Source organism: Gorilla gorilla, chromosome 2 (assembly GCF_029281585.2).
Source record: "Gorilla gorilla gorilla isolate KB3781 chromosome 2, NHGRI_mGorGor1-v2.1_pri, whole genome shotgun sequence".
Classification (NCBI taxonomy): Eukaryota; Metazoa; Chordata; class Mammalia; order Primates; family Hominidae; genus Gorilla; species Gorilla gorilla.
In genome coordinates, this window is record NC_086017.1 from 196,510,345 (window position 1) to 196,533,067 (window position 22,723).

The 22,723-nt window shown below is 40.1% G+C and overlaps 2 protein-coding genes across 5 annotated transcripts in view; one reads left to right on the forward strand and one right to left on the reverse strand.

Annotated features, from left to right (window-relative positions):
* MAP3K13 (mitogen-activated protein kinase kinase kinase 13) overlaps window positions 1–22,723 on the forward strand; it is a 198,227-nt gene that overhangs the window by 121,303 nt on the left and 54,201 nt on the right. The window lies entirely within an intron of this gene.
* LOC101128917 (large ribosomal subunit protein uL4-like) lies at window positions 12,442–13,891 on the reverse strand. The gene is given in 1 exon segment (XM_055382036.2): window positions 12,442–13,891. A coding segment is annotated over 1 exon segment (1,284 nt). The 5' UTR covers window positions 13,823–13,891; the 3' UTR covers window positions 12,442–12,538.

Genomic DNA, 22,723 nt, shown 5'->3' on the forward strand with positions numbered 1-22,723 from the left:
TAATTCTTAAACAAGGGGTCTTTCATTTTTTAGTTTGTACTGGCCCTGCAAATTTTGTAGCCCATCCTACTGGCAATGTACAAAATTGTAAGTTCTTAGTTGATGTTCTCACTAGCAATGCATTTCAGTATATTGAATATTTCTTGTGTCATGCCTTTTTTTGCTCTAAGGCCAGCATGCTTATTTCTACCTGACTACAGTTAGATTTCTAGAAGTGGTTCTGAAGAATGTGTCCCTGCCAACGAATGACTTAAGAGAAACTCAGCCTCAATTTTATGCCATCAAACAATGTTATTTTGCTATTAAGGTATATATGCGTTATTTAATGTAATCACATAAATTCAGAAACTACACATTTGCACATTCCAATTACTGTGGTCTTGAACAAAAGCTTTCCGATCATTGCATAAGTAATGAGTAATGTCTTCTATGAGGCCAAATTCTTTTGATCAAAGAAAAGAGACTCGTTAGCCCAGCATTCAAAACCTTTTATGATGTGGCACCACCCTATAGTTACAGCAGTGCTGATCACTGTTCTGTATGCACCTTATGTTCCAGCTCTTCCAGACTGTTTGCTATTCTTGGAAAATGCTATTTATTTTCTTGCCCTCCATTCTTTTCTTTGCGCAGTTCTTTTGGCCAGAATATATGTCTTCTTCCAGACAGCAGCCTCATCTCTCTCCATCCTTCACTCGTTCTTTACTGGTGTAACTCTGATTCTTTCTTCAAGGCCTCACTTTCTTGCTCAAATGTCTCTTTTTCTGTGAAGTTTTCTCTGGTAACTCAATCATAGTTGCTGCTTCCCTTGCTGTGCTTATACTGTGCTTGAAGGCTAAAGTCTGCCTTACATTGTACTTGCTTACTTGCTTATCTGACACACTAGTTTGTATGCTCCTTGAGGGTAGGACTATCTGACCGGGTCTATTCCATCATCCATGGCATCGTAACGTGATGTCTGGCACATGCTCAATACATGTTTACTGAGTGAGGGAACTGGAAAAGCACTGAGTGTTAATTCTCTAAAGTGAAACAAACAGCTAGTTGACGTCAGTTGATCTTGTTAGAAATAGTTTTGACTTTCAGAAGCATTTTTGTAAGAGAGAAATAATAAAAGCAGGGCTGTCAGTGGGAATGAGGCCCCCTAGAATTATACAATGTCACGACCCTGGGTGAAAGAGTAGCAAGAGTTCAATATCAGAAGAGTTTAAAGGGATTGGGAGGTCCCAGAGTAGCCAGGAAAAATTACCTAAAACAGTTTGAAGTCAGAAAAACAGGAAGCCCAGGGTGCTACTTGACTCTCCATTTAGCCGTTCCTAGCCGGCAATTTAGTTCCCAACCATTCTTTTTGTAGCACCTTCCTTAATTAAATTGTACTGCCATGTCAAGAAAAGGCTTGAAATAAAGCCAGTAACATGGAAGACATATTTAGAAGTATGCTAAGTACATTTTTATGCTAACACTTTAACTCTCAAACTAAATTCTAGCTATTGTGCAATTTAAGTCTTCTCTCTTGATTCTTTTGTAGTAGTAAGGAAAGAAAGAAAGAGGGAATAAATCAGAATCTGAATCTGAATCTACTGGGATTAAAAAATAATCAGACTATTCTCTGAGCTTGTCTGTAACCACAGCCAAGCATGCCTTCTAATTTTGTCAAATGGGATTAGACATATGTAGGCTAAGGGAAAAAGCCACTAATCCCAAAGCCTAGATGGTACAAAGTATTGTAGATGGGTTAATTTCTAAGATTTTGGTACTATTCTAGCCCTATTGTCATTTCAGTTATTATGTGAAGGTCATTTAACAGACTGTATGTAAGGATTTTGTGATTTTTCCCATAGGTATTTAATAATGACTTATTTTCATATTTTAAATTTTGGTGCTCAATTCATTTTCGTCTTCTGAGGTTGAACGGATGCCCTACTGCAATAACTATTCTCACTAATGAACCGACTTGTTTTCATGCTAGGCAAGTAAAAAGGGGATCTGTGGAAAAAAGCCTTGAAATGAAAGCCAGAAATCATAGAGTGGGGCTGGATCATTCCAGAAGAGATGTGGGGTATATTCCCACAACATTTTTATCCAGTAAAATAAAGATTAAAATTTTATATTAAAAGCATGCCTAGAAAGAAAAGAAAATTATAAAAGAACAGTAGAAACTCTAAAGATTATATGGGAAGGACACTCTAAGTTGATTTGCCTCAGTAAATGACGGAAATTGTACATGAGCTGATTATCTATTTGTCTGTGAACCTTGGATATAAATAATATTTCTTTTTTAAACCATTTTTTGCCACCACCAGACCCTAGATCTTGAGCCTTAACCCACCTCCACTTTCTGGAGTGGGAATCTCTAAGGTTGGCTTTCAGATTCTAAAGACATGTAACCGTGACTGTGCTAAACTCTCACCTCATTTTGCTGTCTAGACCTGTGATTATTAATTTTCATTTGGAAACACTCGGGGTACCTCTGTCTCAAATGGTGCTAAAGGATTCTAAATACAAAGTTAACTCTGATATACACAAAATAGAACGTTATAACTGTAAAGCAGAGTGACTGCATTTTAACAAAGTTTGCCACACCATGCGCAATCAGATGGATTTTGTCAAAGACTTCTTAAGTGTCTTTGACAAAGTATCAGGAAAAGTATCAGTGTCCAGCAGCTTGTTGATGCCTCCTGGTGATTCTACTATTGCTCAAGACAGCGTGGGGACTTTAGCTTCAGAGTGCGTTTTGCCAATTTCAGCGGTGGAATTAAGGGGGAAGAAAGCTCAAGTGTGTTCCCTCTTCCCCACACCTTGCCCCTATTAATCAGTTCCCACACCTGGCCCCTATTATTTGGTTTCTGTCCTTACAGTGTTGTCTTTTCTGTAAATGGATTTCATATAAATGGAATTATACAATATGTAGCCTTTTGTCTTTGCTCATTTTAGATTTCCTTGTAGAATTTTGAGAATTTTTTTTTTTTGAGTCTGGGTCTTGCTTTGTCACCAAGGCTGGAGTGAGGGGGCATGGTTATAGCTCACTGTAGCCTTGAACTCCTGCGCTCAGATGATCTTCCCACCTCGGCCTCCCAAAATACCGGGATTACAGGTGTGAGCCACTTTTTTTTTTCTGCCTTACTTTTATCTTAGTAGAGTCTGGCATGGGCAGAGCAGAGATAAAATGTTTATGTTCAACCTATCACATTTAACTGGAAATCTTGTTTAATAGTTTTAGGGGAAAAAAATCATAAAGTGGGAGTATAGAGTGAAATCTTCCAATTTTGCAGTTGAAATCAAACTTATTTCATGAGAGAAACCATTTGAAGCTTTCAGGGTCTTATTTATGGTAAGCACTCAATAAAATGCCAATTCGGCCAGGTGCGGTGGCTCACACCTGTAATCCCAGCCTGTAATCCCCTTGGGAGGCTGAGGCGGGTGGATCTCTTGAGGTCAGGAGTTTGAGACCAGCCTGGCCAACATGGTGAAATGCCATCTCTACTAAAAGTACAAAAATTAGCCGGGCATGGTGGTGCATGCCTGTGATCCCAGCTACTCAGGAGGCTGAGGCAGCAGAATCGCTTGAACTCAGGTGGTATAGGTTGCAGTGAGCCGAAATCATGCCACTGCACTCCAGCCTGAAAAACAGAGTGAGACTCCATCATAAAAAAAAAAAAAAAAGCCAATTAGTTTGATTTGCATCTACAACAACCCCAAAAGGGAGGTTTAGTATATCCTGTATACAAGTGAAGCAACTAGAATTCAGAATATTTACATAACTGTCAAAGACTTCACAGCAGATAAGTGGCTAGGAATCAAACAAGGTATTTCTGATTTGAAAACCTGCATTCTTTGCAATTATAGCACATCATAAGCATTATGTAATAAACATGGGACAACAACTATTTATAATATACCAGGCTTCATTACGATCTGATTTATTACAGTCCTAGGGCAACCTTGCATTAATGGGAGGTTAGTCATGAAATTTGCTCTGTGTGCTGTTTTTGGCCAGCTCACTACCACATTGGGCATCATCAGAAGGCATCTACCAATGAAATGTATAAATAAATAAATATATATATATATTAAAAGGTGGACTACAGTTGGACATAGATCAGACAAGGGCAACTGAGATGATTCAAGGAGCGTGTGTCCTGCCTTAGAATTGCAGACTGGAGGCCAGGCCCGGTGGCTCATGCCTGTCATCCCAGCACTTTGGGAGGCCAAAGCAGGCAGATCACTTGAGGTCAGGAGTTCAAGAGCAGCCTGGCCAATATGGTGAAACCCCGTCTCTACCAAAAATACAAAAATTAGCCAGGCATGGTGGCGTGTGCCTGCAGTCCCAGCTACTTGGGAGTCTGAGGCAGAAGAATTGTTTGAACCCAGGAGGCGGAGGTCACAGTGAACTGAGGTCACACCACTGCACTCCAGCCTGGGCTACAGAGCGAGACCCTGTCTCTAATTAATTAATTTAAAATAAGCTTAATATCCCTGATTATCAGGGAAGTACAAATCAAAACCACAATGAGATATCATCTCACCCATTAAAATGACTATTATCAAAAAGATAAAAACATAAACGCTGGCAAGGATTCATAGAAAATGGAACTGTTATGCACTGTTGGTAGGAATGTAAACTAGTACAGCACTATGGAGAACAGTATGAGCGTTCCTCAAAAAAACACACATAGAACTGCCATATGGTCCAGCAACCCCACTACTGAGTATTTACCCAAAGGAAAATGAACCGGTATACTGAAGAGATATCTGCACCCCTATGTTTATTGCAGGACTATTCATGAGAGCCAAGGTATGAATCAACCCATGTCCGACAATAAAAGAATGGATAAAGAAAATGTGGTATATGTACACAATTGAATACTATTCAGCCATAAAAAAAGAATTAAATCCTGTTATTTGCAGCAACATGGATGAGCCTAGAGCAGCAGTCCCCAACCTTCCTGGCACCATGGACCAGTTTCGTACTAGACAATTTTTCCACAGATTAGGGATGTGGTGGGTGGTGGATGGGAATGGTTTGAGGATGAAACTGTCCCACCTCAGATCATCAGGCATTAGAGTCTCATAAGGCGCGCACAACCTTATGAGATCCCTCGAATGTGCGGTTCACAATAGGGTTTGCCCTCCTGTGAGAATCTAACGCTGCTGCTGACCTGACAGGAGGCAGAGCTCAGGCGGTAATGCTCGCTCGCCTGCTGCTCACCTCCTGCTGTGCAGCCTGGTTCCTAACAAGCCACAAACCAGTACCAGTCTGCGGCCTGGGAGCTGGGGATCCCTGGCCTACAGGACATTATGTTAAGTGAAACAAGCCAGTAACAGAAAGTTAAACACCACATATTCTCATTCATACGCAGAAGCTAAGAAAGTTAAACTCATAGGAGTAAAGAGCAGAACAGAGGTTTCTAGAGGCTGGGGAGGATAGATAGGGAGGGATTTGTTAAAGGATACAAAATTATAGCTAGATAGGAGGAATAAATTCTACAGCTATAACGTCCCATAGCACTGTAGGATGACTATAGTTAACAATAATATATATTCCCAAATAGCTAGAAAAGAGAATATTTTAATGTTCCCAACACAAAAAAAGATAAATGTTCAAGATGATGTATATGCTAATCACCCCAACCTGCTCACTATGTATTATATGTATTGAAACATCACTATGTATCCCATAACAATGTACAATTATTATGTGTCAATTTTTAAAAATTAAAAAATAGGCCAGGTGTGGTGGCTCATGCCTGTAATCCCAACACTTTGAGAGGCCGAGGTGGGTGGATCACCTGAGGTCAACAGTTCAAAACCAGCCTGGCCAACATGGAGAAACCCCGTCTCTACTGAAAATACAAAAATTAGCCAGGCATTGTGGCGGGCGCCTGTAATCCCAGATACTTAGGAGGCTGAGGCAGGAGAATCGCTTGAACTCAGGAGGCAGAGGTTGCAGTGAACTAAGATCACACCGCTGCACTCCAGCCTGGGTGACAGAGCAAGACTCTGTCTAAAAAAAAAAAAAAAGGTTCAGCATATGAATAAGATTCTTTCATGGAATATTAAGAGAAGTAAGTGATGTTTATGTTATACCCATTCCTTTTGTAAACAGATGTCACAAAAAACAATGACTCCCCCTTCAAAGCTATCATCGGAAGCAAAGTGTTAGGTAAAAGGGCCCTTGGTTTTTCCTGGCTTCTTCAAGTAGAGTTGTCTTTTCTTGTCCTTACTTTATGAGATGTCCTAACTGTAGATTATACCATGATTCAAGAACAGCTAGACATGCATACACATGAATTTGCAATCAGTTATTTAGAACACAGAAAAAAAATCAGAAAATGAAGGGAAAAACATTTGCACATAGCCAGAATGTACATCACAAAACCCATGTACAAAACCTCACAGTTTACTCATATGAAGAGTCATCAAGCCTTTGTACAAAATCTTATTACTGTTATTTTGCACACAGTTCTAACATGTTTGGGCACATGATTTCCAAGCCCATGACAAATACTGACTTCTCAGGTAGATTTGCTGGACATACCACCTACTCAGGGAAATTTATTGAGAGCTATGAAATTGACATTTAATTAAACAACTAATACCAGACATTGAAACAACAGAAAATTCAAATTAAGCAAACAAGTACAATAATAAAGCAATCATTAGCATTTCAGAAGGATTCTTCATTTTGCAAGTAGATTTATCAGTGATACTTCAAATAGTAATTTCTATTAGTGATTTTTAAATGTTACTTTTAAAATGTGATTTATATGCAACTTTTTAGGAGCACTTAATGAAACCATGTGCACTTGTAATGAATTCAAATTATGATTCCTAAAGGGAGGCAGTTATGTCTTTTTTTTTTTTGAGACAGAATCTCATTCTGTTGCCCAGGCTGGTGTGCGGTGCATGATCTCAGCTCACTGCAGCTTCCACCTCCCAGGTTCAAGTGATTCTCCTGCCTCAGCCTCCCGAGTAGCTGAGACTACAGGTGTGTACAACACGCCCAACTAATTTTTGTATTTTTAGTAGATATGGGGTTTCACCATGTTGGCCAGGCTAGTCTCGAACTCTTGACCTCAGGTCATCCTCCCATCTCGGCCTCCCAAAGTGCTGGGACTACAGGTGTGAGCCACTGTGCCCAGCCTAAATATGTCTTTAAATTCTATCCTTTGTAATATTAATCTTTGTATTGAGGGACTACATATTATTTTCTGTTACAAATAGTTTATTATTTTGCATTTATTTTTCTTTCCATTAGAACTGTCTTATATATTTATCATTTGTATTGAGGGACTACATATTGTTTTCTGTCACAAATAGTTTATTATTTTACATTTATTTTTCTTTCCATTAGAACTGTCTTATATATTTATCATTTTTTAGCACTTAGAATCAATAGTTAATATTTATTGATGTTCTTCCTTGTCATCCTCATTTTGGACAGATGGGATTTATCTAGGATCCTTTAGCAGTCTGCAAATTTCAGCTATATATTGGGAGTAGAAATTGAAACTACCCTCAATGAATAATTAAACAATGGGTATGGATTACACTCTAGCACAGAGTCATTCCAAAACAGTGACATAAGACAAGTGAAAAATGGCCAATCTTTGACAATTTCAAATTTCTATTGTTGGTAAAGCTCAAAATGTTCTATCACACATTTTCTAGAGTATCATCTTGATTGAATCATTACTTTAAAAATTAAAGCTCAGGACTACTTCTGTGAGCAAAAACAACAGTAAGTCACAAGAAATGTAAAAGTCTAAAACAATAGGATCTCTCACTAATTTGGCTTTAGTTACTGCTCTATTAAAATTCGACATTGGATCCAGAGTCAGGAGTGCTTTGTTCATCCTGGAGCTTTTGTCCTGGTTATCTGTAATACAGTCTCCTCTGAGAAGTGACACATACTTCTGGTGATTTGGTAAAACTTCTGTTCCTATTCACCTTTTCCTCCATTAGCCCTCCCCTAGGTTTCTGCCTTTCACCTACACTAGTGCTATGATTAGGAGCTTCAAGGAATGATGGTAGCAGTAATCTAATTTCATTTTTTAGATTCTCCACAAATGAACCTACTTAGATATTGAAAATTATTCCTCTGGTTCCTTTTAGACACACAGCTATGATTCCTTAGACAGTCTTTTAAAAGATAAAATCCCCAATTCAGTTTGATCCTGATGAACCATCATTAGAATGAGCTATACTTAAATCATTCACAAATATTACTAAAACATGGTTGCAAACCCGTCATATTAAAGAAGGTAGTGGAGTACTGTGCAGTTAGCAAATCCCCATGTACGAAGGGAGCCACAATGTTGGTTAATCCTTACAACAGACCGATCTATTCATATGAATAAAGTGCATAGAGCAACACTGTCCAATGGAACTTCCTGTAATGATGGAAATGTTCTTTTTCCCAGTCCTATATGGTTGCCACTAGCCACAAGTGGCTAGTAAATACCTAAAATGGACTAGTACAGCTGAGGAACGAAATCTTTATTTTATTTAATTTTAATTAAAGTTAAATGGCTACATATAACTAGAAGCTACAATATTGGATGATGCAAGTATAGAGTTTTAATGTTAAAAACAGAATGGGGCTGGGCGCGGTGGTTCACGCCTATAACCCCAGCAATTTGGGAGGCCGAGGTGGGTGGATCACCTGAGTCCAGGAGTTCAAGACCAGCCTGGCCAACATGGTGAGACCCTACTTCTACAAGAAATGCAAAAATTAGCTGGGTGCGGCAGCACGCACCTGTAGTCCCAGCTACTCGGGAGGCTGAGGCAGGAGAATCATTTGAACCCGGGAGGCAGATGTTGCAGTGAGCTGAGATTGTGCCACTGCACTCCAGCCTGGGCAACAGAGCGAGATTCCACCTCAAAAAACAAAAAACAAAACAAACAAAAACCAGAATGGAGTAAACCCTACAGAAAGTGAGCATATTTTAGAATTCTCCAATTATCTTTAGTTATTGCTAAGAATTCATACCTTTCATCCTAAGTTTGGAACCTAAGTTCAAGGTAAAATATGAGCCTATTCCATATTTTTCTGACCTAGACCTTTTTTAGTTAAACAGAAGCCCATTATAATATCGACAATACAGTGTTGTGGTTAAGGGCTCAGGCTCTGGTACTGGAGTGGAACTGGGTTCAATTCCTGTCTTCGCCACTTAGTAGCTGTGAGTCATTTAGACTATCTGTGCCCCAATTTTTCACCAATTATTGTCAAGGGGTAATAATAATACCTTTCCCAAAGGGTCGATGTGAGGATTAGATAAGTTAATATGGGAAACGTGTTTAGAGCGGTTTCACATAATCTCAATAAATGTTGTTAATACGTTATCACATTGCTATGTGTGAGTGTAAAGTCTTCTCATCCAAAAAAAGTGAATTCCACCATATTATATCAGGTTCTGCACTAGGTGCTGAGGCTAGACAGTGGGAAAAGAAAAAGGACAAGGTACAGAGATAAACAATGTTTGATTCTACTCTTACAAACTTATGAGACTTAGTTGTTTATCTTGAAAAATACAAGGCATGGCCCAATCACTGCTCCCTCCGAGCTTGAACCATCTATGATTCTACCATTCTTAAGAAAGGCCTGAAAAAGCAACGCAAGCATAGCAGAAGGACTTTGGATGGCCTCTTGCCTGCCAAGTATATCTAGGACTTGCCCAGGAACAGGGTGTAGAATCTGCAGCTTTGTGAGAACTTTCATATATGTCATTGGAAGTCGAAGTCTGTTACTTATGCTCTTCAACAGCCCTAAATATTAAACTGGCAATGAATTATTTGATTTTAATGTATAGTATAAAATAAGTATAGAATGTATTATATATTAATATCCCTAGTTATATTTTGCTGTCCAACTAAACAATCCAAATGCTGACAATGAATTTAATGAGAAAAGAAAATTTCCATAATATAATTTCATTCAAAAAGATTTTTTGGCCAGGCGTGGTGGCTCATGCCTGTAATCCTAGCACTTTGGGAGGATGAGGTGGGAGTATTGCTTGAGGCCAGGAGTCCAAGACCAGCCTGGGCAATATAGTGAGATCCTGTCACTACTCTTAAAACACATTTTTAAAAGACTTTTCCTCCTTTCTCACTTGCTTAGAGTCATGAAACTGCTGAGAGCAGAGCCAATCTATTCTTACTAAGCAGCACACTATCCATCACTTCCCAAGTGGCATATATTTTTTATTTTTATTTTTTATTTTTTGTGAGACAGGGTCTCACTCTGTCTTCCAGGCTGGAGTGCAGTGGCGCGATCATGGCTCCCTGCAACCTCTGCCTCCCGGCTTCAAGAGGTTCTCGTGCCTCAGCCTCCTGAGTAGCTGGGACCACAGGCATGTGCCACCATGCCTAGCTAATTTTTATTGTGTATTTTTAATAGAGACGGGGTTTTCTCGTGTTGCCCAGGCTGGTCTTGAACTCCTGGGCTCAAGTGACCTACCTGCTTCAGCCTCCGAAAGTGCTGGGATTACAGGTATGAGCCACCATGCCCTGCCCTGGTCTAATTATTCTTATGTTTAAAGCATAAGCAATGTTTTCCTAGAGATATTTTCTTGAATCAATGAAATCATCTCCTAATTTAACATCACAGTATTAAAACCAGAGGGGTTAATTTTTTTTTTTTTTTTTTTTGAGACAGAGTTTTACGCTTGTTGCCCAGGCTGGAGTACAATGGTGCCGTCTTGTCTTACTGCAACCTTTGCCTCCCGGGCTCAAGAGATTCTCCTGCCTCAGCCTCCCAAGTAGCTGGGATTATAGGCATGTGCCACCACGCCCAGCTGATTTTGTGTTTTTAGTAGAGACGAGGTTTCTCCATGTTGGTCAGGCTGGTCTCAAACTCCCAACCTCAGGTGACCTGCCTGCCTCGACCTCCCAAAGTGCTGGGATTGCAGGTGTGAGCCACTGCTCCCGGCCAATTTTTTTCTCCCAAATACTAGAACTACATAGTATTAATATTCTCCCAAATATTATAGACATGTAGAACCTTCCTTTTTGTGTGTGCAATTTAATTAAAACCTAGAATGTAAAAATAACTGCTGTAATTAAAGACAAAGGAAATGAAATATGAAAAAGAAGTTGCATACATTTGGGATTTTTGTCTCCTATTTTCCATCTTGCTTTCACCCTTTTGACCTGGTATCTCACTGTTTATTGATTCTTTGTGCTTTCATTTATAATACCAAATGAATGTTACAAGCTCAGCTTGCCTCAGTTTCTATATATATCAACCCGTTCCCCTCTTCTTAGCTCTCTTTTCTCATCTTATCACTTTCCTAAGGAAAAGCTTACTTGTCTTTCCTTTGCCCTTCTTTTTATTCCCCTTGATTTCACATATATATTGAGCATATTGACATATATCTGTTTATTCTAATTTTTCTAGTTAAAGATTTGCATAGCTAACAAATATTGAGGGTAAATGTGTTTTTTTATATATACTATCTCGTATAATCATCTACTCTATGAGGTGGATTCTGTTGTTACTACTAATTATAGATGACAAAATTGAGGCTTAGAGAGAGTTATGGCGAGGTTAGTGATTACGATTTGAATCCAGGTCTATCTTCCTCTAGTGCCTTCTCTCTTAAGCCCTTACAATATTGCTCTCAATATGATGAAGTACATCTGAATATAGACTGGACAAGAAATAACTTTAAAGTGTATATAATAGCACTATTTTTTTGAGACGGCCTTGCTATGTTGTTCAGACTGGAGTACAGTGGAGCAATCATGGCTCACTGCAGCTTAGACCCTCTGTGAGGGCTCAAGTGATCCTCAGCCTAGTAAGTAGTTGGGCCTACAGGCACATGCCACCATGCCCAGCTATTTTTTTTTTTGTAGTAACAGGGTCTCACTGTGTTGCCCAGGCTGGTCTTGAACTCCTGGGCTCAAGCAATCCTCCCACCTCAGCCTCCCAAAGTGCTGGGATTACAGGCATGAGCCACCTTGCCCAGCTATAAACCAAATTCTTTAAAAATAATTTTAATCTTATTTTTTCTTTTAAATTTTAGGTTTAATAATAATTTTTAAACCATTTCAATTCTTGTTCTCCTAAACTATGTATCTTAGGAGGGTCCTAGAGTTCCAAAAAAGAGAGGAAATGGTCACAAAATAAAAGGAAAAGAAAAGAAGGAAAGAGACTAGCATTTAATGAATGCTTACTGTATACTTAGCATCTTGTCAGGGACCAACTTAAGTTCATAGTTCCACATATTCTGTAATCTTCCTTTTTTAAAAAATAGGGTATTTCTTTATCTTCTACTTTTCCATGAACAACTGTCTTGCTCATAGTTCCTGAAGATAATGATTTACCAAAGGTTGTTTTTGTAATCCTAAATGCAACAGTTTTGGTGCCTTCACATGTAATTCATCTGGGCCTTAGAACTTGGAAATAATCAAAACACTGATATATGTTCTCGTCTTGTCTTTTTTTTTTTTTTTCCTCACTGCCTGTATAATCAGGTCTTTAGTCAAAAGAAGCTGTCCAAAATGATTTGACCTTTATGGAATAATCAAATTTAAGAGTTTATGCAGCAGGCTTCTTTTCCTCTGTAGTAGGTTTCTTTTCTGCAGGCTTCTTTTCCGGGGCTGGTTTCTTGGTAGCTGCTGCCTTTTTTCCCACCAGAGGCTTCTTCTGCTTCTTAACACCAACAGCAGCCTTCTTTCCTTTCTTACCTACCACAGGCTTCTTGCCTGCAACCGCCGCCTTCTCATCTGATTTGGCTGGTAGTGCTGCTGCTGCAGCAGCTGCCTTGTCCACCCGGAGCTTGTGATTCCTGGCCTGGCGAAGAATGGTGTTCCGGCGCATGGTCTTTGCATATGGGTTTAGCTTCAACATGATTCTCAAGTTTTTCAGTGGGTTCTTCTTTAGGACTCTGCGATGAATCTTCTTGCGTGGTGCTCAAAGGGCTCTTTGGATCTCTGGGCTTTTCAAGATTCTGCTAAGCTCTGTATTAATCATCTTGTGCATGGGAAGATTGTAGTTACTCTTGAGGGAAGCGGCTTTACGCCAAGTGCCATACAATTCATCTAACTTCCGGAAAGCGCTTTCAGTCCAAATGCAGAAACGTCCCACATGCCCACCAGGAGCAAGCTTCAAAATGTTCAGCTTGCTTACATTAAGCAGAGTAATTCCAGGGATGTTTCTGAAGGCCTTGATGATACCATTATCCTCATTATAGATGATGCACGGGCCCCTGCGCTGGATACGGCGACGGTTTCTCATTTTGCCTTTGCCAGCTCTCATTCACTGAGAGGCATAGACCTTTTCGATATCATTCCAGGCTTTAAGTTTCTTAAGGAGCAAAACAGCTTCCTTGGTCTTTTTGTAGCCTTCAACTTTATCTTCAACTACCAAAGGAAGTTCAGAAACTTCCTCAATACGATGACCTTTAGACATGACCAGTGCTGGTAGGGCTGAGGCAGCCAGGGCAGAACAGATGGCATATCGTTTTTGGGTTGTGTTCACTCTACTATGCCAACGGCGCCAGGTTTTGGTTGGTGCAAACATTCGGCCTCCACGACACATGTTTCCAAAAGCACCCTGGCCAGAGCAGTGAGTCCCACCACCTCGAACTCTGGGAATTCTAGCCATAGCTCTGCCAGCACCCCAAGACTCAGCACTGGTCTGATGACCTGCTAATTCACTGACAGCGTAGGGCTGTCTGTTGTTTTTGCGCAAGTTGGTGTGAACAAAGTTCACAATATCTGGTTGAATAGGAGCCTTGAATACAGCAGGCAAAGTGACATTTTTGCCAGATGACTCCCCCTTTTCGGAGTACACCGATATCAGTGGGCGAGCACACGCCATGGCGGAGAGAGGAGACAGCCACGCTCCTCTCAGCCTGGCTGCTGCCACAGGAAAAGCATGTTCTTGTCTTTCCATCTGTTTTGGGTTTCAGTTCTCTTAATCATGATCATTCTGCCTTTTCTAGAATCAAATGTGAATCTCATTAGTAGAAAAGGTAAAAACAAAATAGGAGTCATTAACTTTTGTTTGTTCATTGTCATCTTTTTAAGTTCACTTTTATTTTCATTTTGAATTTATAATTCTTTTTTTTTTTTTTTTTTTTTTTTGAGACAGAGTCTCACTCTGTCACCCAGGCTGGAGTGCAGTGGCATGATCTTGGCTCACTGCAACCTCTGCCTCCCGGGTTAAAGCAATTCTCCTGCCTCAGCCTTCTGAGTAGCTGGGACTACAGGTGTGCTAATTTTTGTATTTTTAGTAGAGCTGGGGTTTCACCATGTTGGCCAGGCTGGTCTCCAACTCCTGACCTCAGGTGATCCTTCCACCTTGCCCTCCCAAAATGTTGGGATTACAGGCGTGAGCCAGCACATCCGGCCTATAGTTCTTTTTACGCCTGTTTGCAAGCCTCAGCACACAGTGACAATTAGCTTTCCTGACAGTATCCTTAACATTTCACATCATTTTTCATATCTGAAAATATAGTGAAGTGGGCCCATTAATCTGTGCATTTAAAGCAACAAGGATTTGTATTGAAAACCTCTGATTAAACAAACAATGCATGCTAATGGTAGAAATTTGGAAAAATGTAGAAAACTTCAAAGAACAACAGTAATAACCACTGTTGACCTTTTAAACATAATTTCTTAAAATGCTTACTTAATTATACACATTTTAAATTTTTATGCCTATTAATATTTATATATTTAAAGGTACATATATGTCTGTATCTTATTTTTAAAACATTTAAAGTTACTGATTTTATCATTCATATGGCAGCTGGATTTAGGTCAGAAAATGTTGAATATTAATACTTAAAATACCATACATTATTTATTAAAGATTTATGGAGATAGCATTTATGATATGATTTATGGATAAATCATTCCTTTGGTCAAGATGTTTCACCTTTGACTTAAGGCATTTTTGAAGCCTCGCAAGTTTCTATTTCTTGATAAATGTATAGACTACTACCCTGAAAATGAAGTATCTTTATTCATTTTAAGGCCTACAATAAACTTATTTTAACTGTAATCACAGTTGCATTTATAGGTACTGGTATTCAAAAGGTAATTTGTCACCATGGAGAATTTGCTTCTTTGTAATTTTTATTTTTTTGCTGTCTCCAGCATACTTCAAGATTATTAAACATTCATAATCTTAACCGAAAATATAGGTACATGGTAAACATGGAATCAATATTTTTGAATGCATAACTGTTTCATGAAATATTATAAAGAAGATGAAATGAGGTAGGTCAGTGGATTTTGTCGATTTGAGTTTTTATTGTTCCTTCAAATAGGCGTTTCAGGAGATGGTCCACAGTTAAGAGAGTAAGTAGGGATAAAGGCACGATTGTAGGCCATTCTTTTTACCTGATTTGAAGTCATATACTTCTAATCACATAACTCCATTCGAAGAAGCTAGCTAATGTTTTCAAAGTTCAAATTAAGATCTGGGTGACAGACCTCTATCCTGGAAAGATCATTTTGTGTTATTACTATGCATAAGTAAAGTAATCTAAGTTTTAAAATGGGATTGATGCTCCTAGCAGCAGAAATTATTTTATGTTCTCAACTGCTATATGAATTTTAGAGAAATGACCAGAAGGCTAAGATGGCAGTGTTGTATTCATTTTTAAAGATAGGCAAGAAGACGCCAAGTAAAGAGAAGATAGCTTAGAAAGAGCTCAGTGTCAATCAATAAATCTTGTAGCAATAATGCTTAATTTAATTTTTTATTCAATTTTAGTCACATCAAAAACTTCGTGGGGCTAAATTGTCCAAAATCTTTGATTTATTCATATTTATGATATAAAATTTAAAAATCCTCAGTTAGTAACATGGGAAAAATTGTATTCTATGATAGAAATCCAAGAATTTAAGGGCCATTGGGCCACATTACCTCCTCCATTCCTCTTTCTCTCTACATTGCATCCTGGGATCTTGGCACAAAACCAAGGTAATTTCCAGAAATTGGCAGTGCCCTGCCAAATGCACAGCTGCTGCTGTCTCCAACTCTTGCCTACTAATTTTGCACAAACCACTTCCTCCTCTTGGGGCCAAGAAACTCAGAAGGCAGGGAAAGTGTTCCTCAAGGGTAGATACGGGAGCACTTCCTGCACCCTTTGCGGATCGGGACCTGTTGTAAGGGCGGCAGTAGCATCACCTCACCTACAGACCTTCCCGGAGTACTTTCTTTTTCTTTTTTCTTTTCTTTTCTTTTCTTTTTTTGTTTTGTTTTGTTTTGTTTTGTTTGTTTGTTTTTGTTTTGTTTTCAAGGCGGAGTCTCCCTCTATTGCCCAGGCTGAAGTGCAGTGGCAGCATCTCGGTTCACTGCATTCTCCACCTCCTGCCTAGGTTCAAGCAATTCTCCTGCCTCAGCCTCCCGAGTAGCTGGAATTACAGGCGCCTGCCACCATGCCCAGCTAATTTTTTGTAGTTTAGTAGAGATGGGGTTTCGCCATGTTGAGCAGGCTGATCTCGAACTCCTGACCTCAGGTGATCTGCCTGCCTCAGCCTCCCAAAGTGCTGGGATTACAGGCATGAGCCACCGCACCTGGCTCCCATAGTACTTTCTTTTGATAAGGGTGCCATTCCAAACTTGCCCTTTATCCCTCCAATGTTCCTTGTCTTTTTCCCTTTGACTCTCAACATTCAAAAATCTTGCCCCACTTCCTTTCTGTCTCCTTCTAATTTATACTAGTTTTGATTTCTTATGAATTGAAAGGACCAAACAATCAGTTCCCATGAGGGTACCTGAGCCAGATTTGCACAGGAAGAGAGGAACTGAGAGGGCAGGAGACAGCCAGAGATAGTGGAACCACCTGTGTTCCCGCAGTTTCCACCTAACAGTTATCTTCACTGTGCAGTGGCAGCGTGTGGGTGTACATACAAACACAGGTAAAACTTAGGTATTTTTAGCTTCCTACACTCTTCTTAAATGTAGAGTCAGCTCTGATCATATTTGAATATAGCCATGGTGATGATTTTTCTTTCCCTTTGTTCTTGTACCTCTCTATTTCTCTGCCTTTGTTGGGTCCCGTTGGACTAGATATTCTTGGTGAGCATGAGGGAAGCCTATTTGACTACACATCTTTATACACCCTTGAGGTTTACCTCACCTCTGCCCACTCTGAGAGCAGTCAGTGGGTAGCCTCCTGCTGGCCTGTGGATAGGCGCACGGTCACCCCGCTAGGTGGGCACTAATGTTTCCTTGGGAATAGTTTTAGTGCATCTAGAATAGCACTGGGACTTGCTATTGTTTTTGTCATCAGTGGCCATGATACCACAGCTATTTGTTTCTCTTCAAATAAACAAACAACCATGCTAGTGGAAGGAGCTGGGCTGAGGAAGGAGGACTCATCTCAGCTCTGCCACTGGTCAGATGTTATATTAAGCAAGTCGACAATCTCTCTGAAATTTGATTCTCATATGTGAAATAAGTAGGTTGAACCATATTCCTTGATTGTCCTGTTTTCCCCTGATCTCTTAAATATCAAATGCGTATGATGACTGTGATTAGACTCATTCTCATGCCAATGGGAACAGGTCCACTTTACATTCATCCTTAACCTGTTAGAGATAGGAAAAAAATTACAAAACAAACATGTGTTTTTCTGACTTTCTGTGTATGAGCCCATCCTAACATTATGTATTGGGCAGAAGTTCGGGATAAAAAATTGACAAAGTAGAAATTTACGAGGAATTAATATAAAGTCTGATAGTTTGATTCAAAAAAATAAATCACACAAGTAAGTGTTTGGCTGAAATTCACATATATATTTGGGTATGCAATTCGTGTGAGCCAATAGCACGTAGGACTTGTGCTGTATAGCAGGGGTTCCCAACCTCCAGGCCATGGTCTGGTACCAGTCTGTGGCCTGTTAGGAACTGGGCGGAACAGCAGGAGGTGAGCAGCAGGTGGGTGAGCGAGCAGAGCTTCCTCTGTGTTTACAGCCACTCCCTGTCACTTGCATTACCACCTGAGCTCCACCTCCTGTCAGATCCACGGGGCATTAGATTCTCATAGGAGCACAAACCCTATTGTGAACTGTGCATGCGAGAGATCTAGGGATCTAGGTTATGTGCCCTTTATGAGAATCTAATCTAATGACTAATGATCTGTCACTGTCCCCCATCACCCCCAGATAGGACTGTCTAGTTGCAGGAAAACAAGCTCAGGGCTCCCACTGATTCTACATTATGGTGAGTTGTAGAATTACTTCATTATGTATTACAATGTAATTATAATAGAAATAAAGTACACAATACATGTAATGCACTTGAACCATCTTGAAACCATCCCCCCTGCCCGGTCCGTGGAAGTAGTGTCTTCCACAAAACTGGTCCCTGGTGCCAAAGAGGTTGGGGACTGCTGCTGTATAGGATAACGAAGAGTCCCAGCAGCCAAGGCAGACCGGAAGTAACTGCTGAGTCACTGGCCAGGTCAGATAGTATGAATCAGCAGTCTTAAAAGAGATGAGGCAGGGCAAGGTCAGAGAGGCCAAAGGCAGGAGACAGCTCAAGGTTGTGGCAGGTGATCAGCCAGAAAGTATAATGAGGAGATCAGTAATGTCAAAGCTCAGAGATGAGCACGAAAAGAACAGGTGAGGGGAGGCTGGAGTGGGTGGAATGGTGTCTGTAACAAAGGGCTCCAGTTTTTCTTCTTTCTTCCCCCTGCCCCAACCTTATATTCCCAGGCAGCTTCTCAAGGCCTAGATTTCTCCATACCCTATAATTTAAGTGCCTCTTAACCTAACCCCATCCAGTTAAAGTGATCTCTCTGGTTTGTTAGGAGGGAAGAATCACCTGCACTGTATCGTAAGCTTTCAGAGCCCACGTGTGGCGGCAGGAGTTACCCTTGCTGCACACTGCTCCCCCACATTAGCCACTGCTGTTTCTGGGTCAGCAACCCCGTCACGCACGCTCTGGTCATTCCCGCTTCCCTGCCTCTGCCAGTGCTCTTATTCGCCCCTGATTTCCTTCCCTCTGTCACACGCCTTACCTTTAAAGGTCCATCTCAAATCCTACCTCTTTTACCATTGTTCCCATCTCTCTTGGCTCTGTAGAACGGAATATGGCTCACTTGTCATGGGGGATGATGGCAGGAGGCTATTCCTTCAGTGTAATTATTAGTTCTGTAAGTATCTGTGAGCTTCAACAGGATAGGAACCATGTCTTCAGAGATTGCCTGGTACAGGAGAGAATGTCGTGATTAGGGAAAATAACCCGGTATTTCATCCTGGCTCTGTGACCTTTAGCATCTACCTCTTTCTAGGCCTTCATTTCCTTCCATGAAAAATAGGGATAATCATTCTGTGTTCTGGATTCCTTACCTAGGGATCAAAAACTTAGATCAAATGATCACAGATAACAGCATTTTTTAACCTGGAAAGCACTCTATGAAAGTGAGGAGTCATAAAAGGTTCCATCGTGTTGTAAAAAAGGCAAAGAATTTGGGGAATCTGAACTTTGAGCTAGATTTTAATTCCTGCTCTATTACTTACTGAGTATATTACTTTAGAGAAATTTCTTCTCTTGTGAAATAGAAATGACATTATTACAAGGATTATGGTGCTGGAGCTGGCTTATACACCAACTTTTAAGAGCCAATTGTCAAATATTTAGAAACTTTGCAAGCAAGTTGTTAAACTTTTATTAGCTTGAAATCTGCTATGGTGGGAATATTTACACCAGGGAAATGAGCAAACACTACAAACCAGATTGCTGTTGTTTTAGAAAGAGCTGATTTACCAGTATATTGCTGATTATGTAAACAGGCTTCTGTAAATTGTAAAGCACTTTGTCTTACTTATTATTAAAAATAGTAATGGTAACAGTAACGTTCTATATCCACAGAATCTAGGCTAGTGCATGGCACAATTCTCAGTATATATTCTTTTTTCTTTTTTGAGACAGGGCCTTGCTCTGTTGCCCAGCCTGGAGTACAGTGGCACAAACACAGCTCACTGCAGCCTCGATTTCCTGGGCTAAACTGATTCTCCCACCTCAGCCTTCCACCCAAGTAGCTGACACTACAGGTGTATGCCACCATGCTTAGCTAATTTTTGTATTTTCTGTAATTTCTGTATTTTTTGTAATGTTTGTATTTTTTGTACTTTTTGCCATGTTGTGCAGGCTGAGTATATATTCAATAAACACATTTTAAATTTAGCTTTATGATTTGGAAACTTCTGCCCCTGTGATAAATGAGCCCCATCTTTATCTTTCTTCCAATCTCTCTCTACAAAGTGTCTTTTAAAAATCAGATAGCATCAGTAAAAGCCTAGCTCCCTAGCTCAGTGCATGATGCATAGTAGGCCTTAAATTCTGTATGTCCATAGTTGAGCTAATCGTCTTCTTTCCAAACCTTTCTTTCTGGCATTTCATATCTCAGTTATTGACATTGTCTGTCTATTCATTATTCCAAATAAGTGATTTGAAAAGTCTTCCTCTCCCCTTTTTCTTTACCTACCTCCATGTCTAATCAATTACTAGATCTTACTAATTCTACCTCTTAAATCTTTCCTGTTCTCTTCACTGCAATTACTAACTGACTTATTCAGGTCCAAGTCATTTCTTCTTGAACTATACCTTCTAACTGGACCTTTAGTCTTTCCCTTTGAATCTAACCTCTACTTCTATAGACGTGATTTTAATTTATCTGACCAAATTACTCCCTTGCTTAAAATTCCTTAATGGCTCTCTGTTGTCATGAGGATAAAACCCCAAAGATCTAGCTTGTCATACAGGCCTACCATAATCTAGCCTTTGCCTACTTTTTCTAAGAGTTATCTCCTGCTGTTTCCCATACTACCTGGAATGCCTAGTCTTTCTTTCCTAGTGACCATTAATTCACCCCTCAAGACTCAATTCAAACAAAACTTCTTATAACATCTCTAGACACATTTTATATTTATTTTTCTGAGCTCCCATTGCACCTTTTACATATCTTTGTCCCATATCTAACTATGTGGCTGTTATCTATCGGTCTTTCCTTCTAGATTGTGAGTTCCCAAAGGGTAGGAACCTATGTACCATTTACTAATGCCTAACACACTGCATACCATGTAATAGGAGCTCAGTGAATGAATAAGAATTCAGAGGATAGGATATTTTCCTCTCCCTCTCCCTCTCCCTCTTCTCCTTCTTCTCCTTCTTCTTCTGATGGAGTCTCACTCTGTCGCCCAGGCTAGAGTGTAGTAGCGCAATCTTGGCTCACTGCAACCTCCGCTTGCTGGGTTCGAGCAATTCTCCTGCCTCAGCCTCCTGAGTAGCTGGGACTACAGGCATGCACCACCATGCCCGGATAATTTTTTGTATTTTTAGTAGAGATGGGGTTTCACCATGCTGGCCAGACTGGTCTCGAACTCCTGACCTCATGATCTGCCCACCTTGGCCTCCGAAAGTTTTGGGATTACAGGCGTGAGCTACCACGCCAGCCAAGGATAGGATGTTTTCATTGGTTCACTAATACAAGCTATTCATGGGATATGGTAATGAATAAAAGGCTTAAAATTTAGGTCTCAGTTATGAAGATAAGAAAATAATAAAATTGAGAGGGTCTATTTTAATCCATAATCCGCAATATAAGATACTATGGCTCCCCATCACCTTCAGTATAAAATCTCAAACTCAGCCTGGCATGCAAAGCTCCTTATAGTCTAGCCCCTACCTATCTGTCCATTCATGTCTTTCTGCATGCACTTATATATAGCCTACATTCCAGCCACTTTGGATTTCTCATCTGTTCTATAGTCTTTCAAGCTTCCATGCCCTCCTTCACGGTTTCCCCCACACCTGTAATACCTTCCCCCTCTTCTTTCACTCATACCTTCCTGACTTGCTTAATGAATGCCTACACTTCCTTCAAATGGATCAAAAGTTACCACCTTTGAGCACCTTTCCCTGAAACTATTCCTCCCTCTTCTGTGCTCTCAGAGCACTTACTTGATTCATTATAAGCACTGTTCTGTCAATTTTTGTTGGTCTTTCTTTTACCCCCTCTGCAAAATGAGGTCATCTTCATACCCTGACCTCTAGCATATTCTAGATGCTTAGTACAGAGTGAGGGAAGGAATGACTGTTACAAAGGGATTTAAAAAGAAAGTACATTTCTGATAAGAACATACTTTGGGCTGGGCGCAGTGGCCCATGCCTGTAATCCCAGCACTTTGTGAGGCAAAGGCAGGTGGATCACCTGAGGTCAGGAGTTTGAGACCAGCCTGGCCAACATAGTGAAACCCCGTCTCTACTAAAAATACAAAAAAAAAAAAAAAAATTAGCTGGGCGTGGTGGTGCGTGCCTGTAATCCCAGCTACTCAGGAGGCTGTGGCAGGAGAATTGCTTGAACCTGGGAGGTGGAGGTTGCAGTGAGCCGAGATCACACCACTGTACTCCAGTCTAGGTGACAGAGCGAGACTCTGTCTCAAAAAAAAAGAAAAAAAAAACATACTTTGAATAAATTTAAGATTGACTATGTGTGATCTGGCCAATCTAGAACAAATCTTCACTTTTAAAGGTTAGGTGGCCACAAGAAATGGTGCTAATGGACAGATCAGAAGCAAAGAACAAGTTTAAAGAGCTAGGGCTTAATTGTGTTACCCCAGATTTGGTGCAGTATAATAAAAACAAATTTTATATCTTAGAAACTTGTCTTGTCACAGACACATGACATTTATCTCCATGACTTAATGAATGCCTTATAAAGTGACGCAGTGCCCCAGTGGATAAGACACGAAAGCAA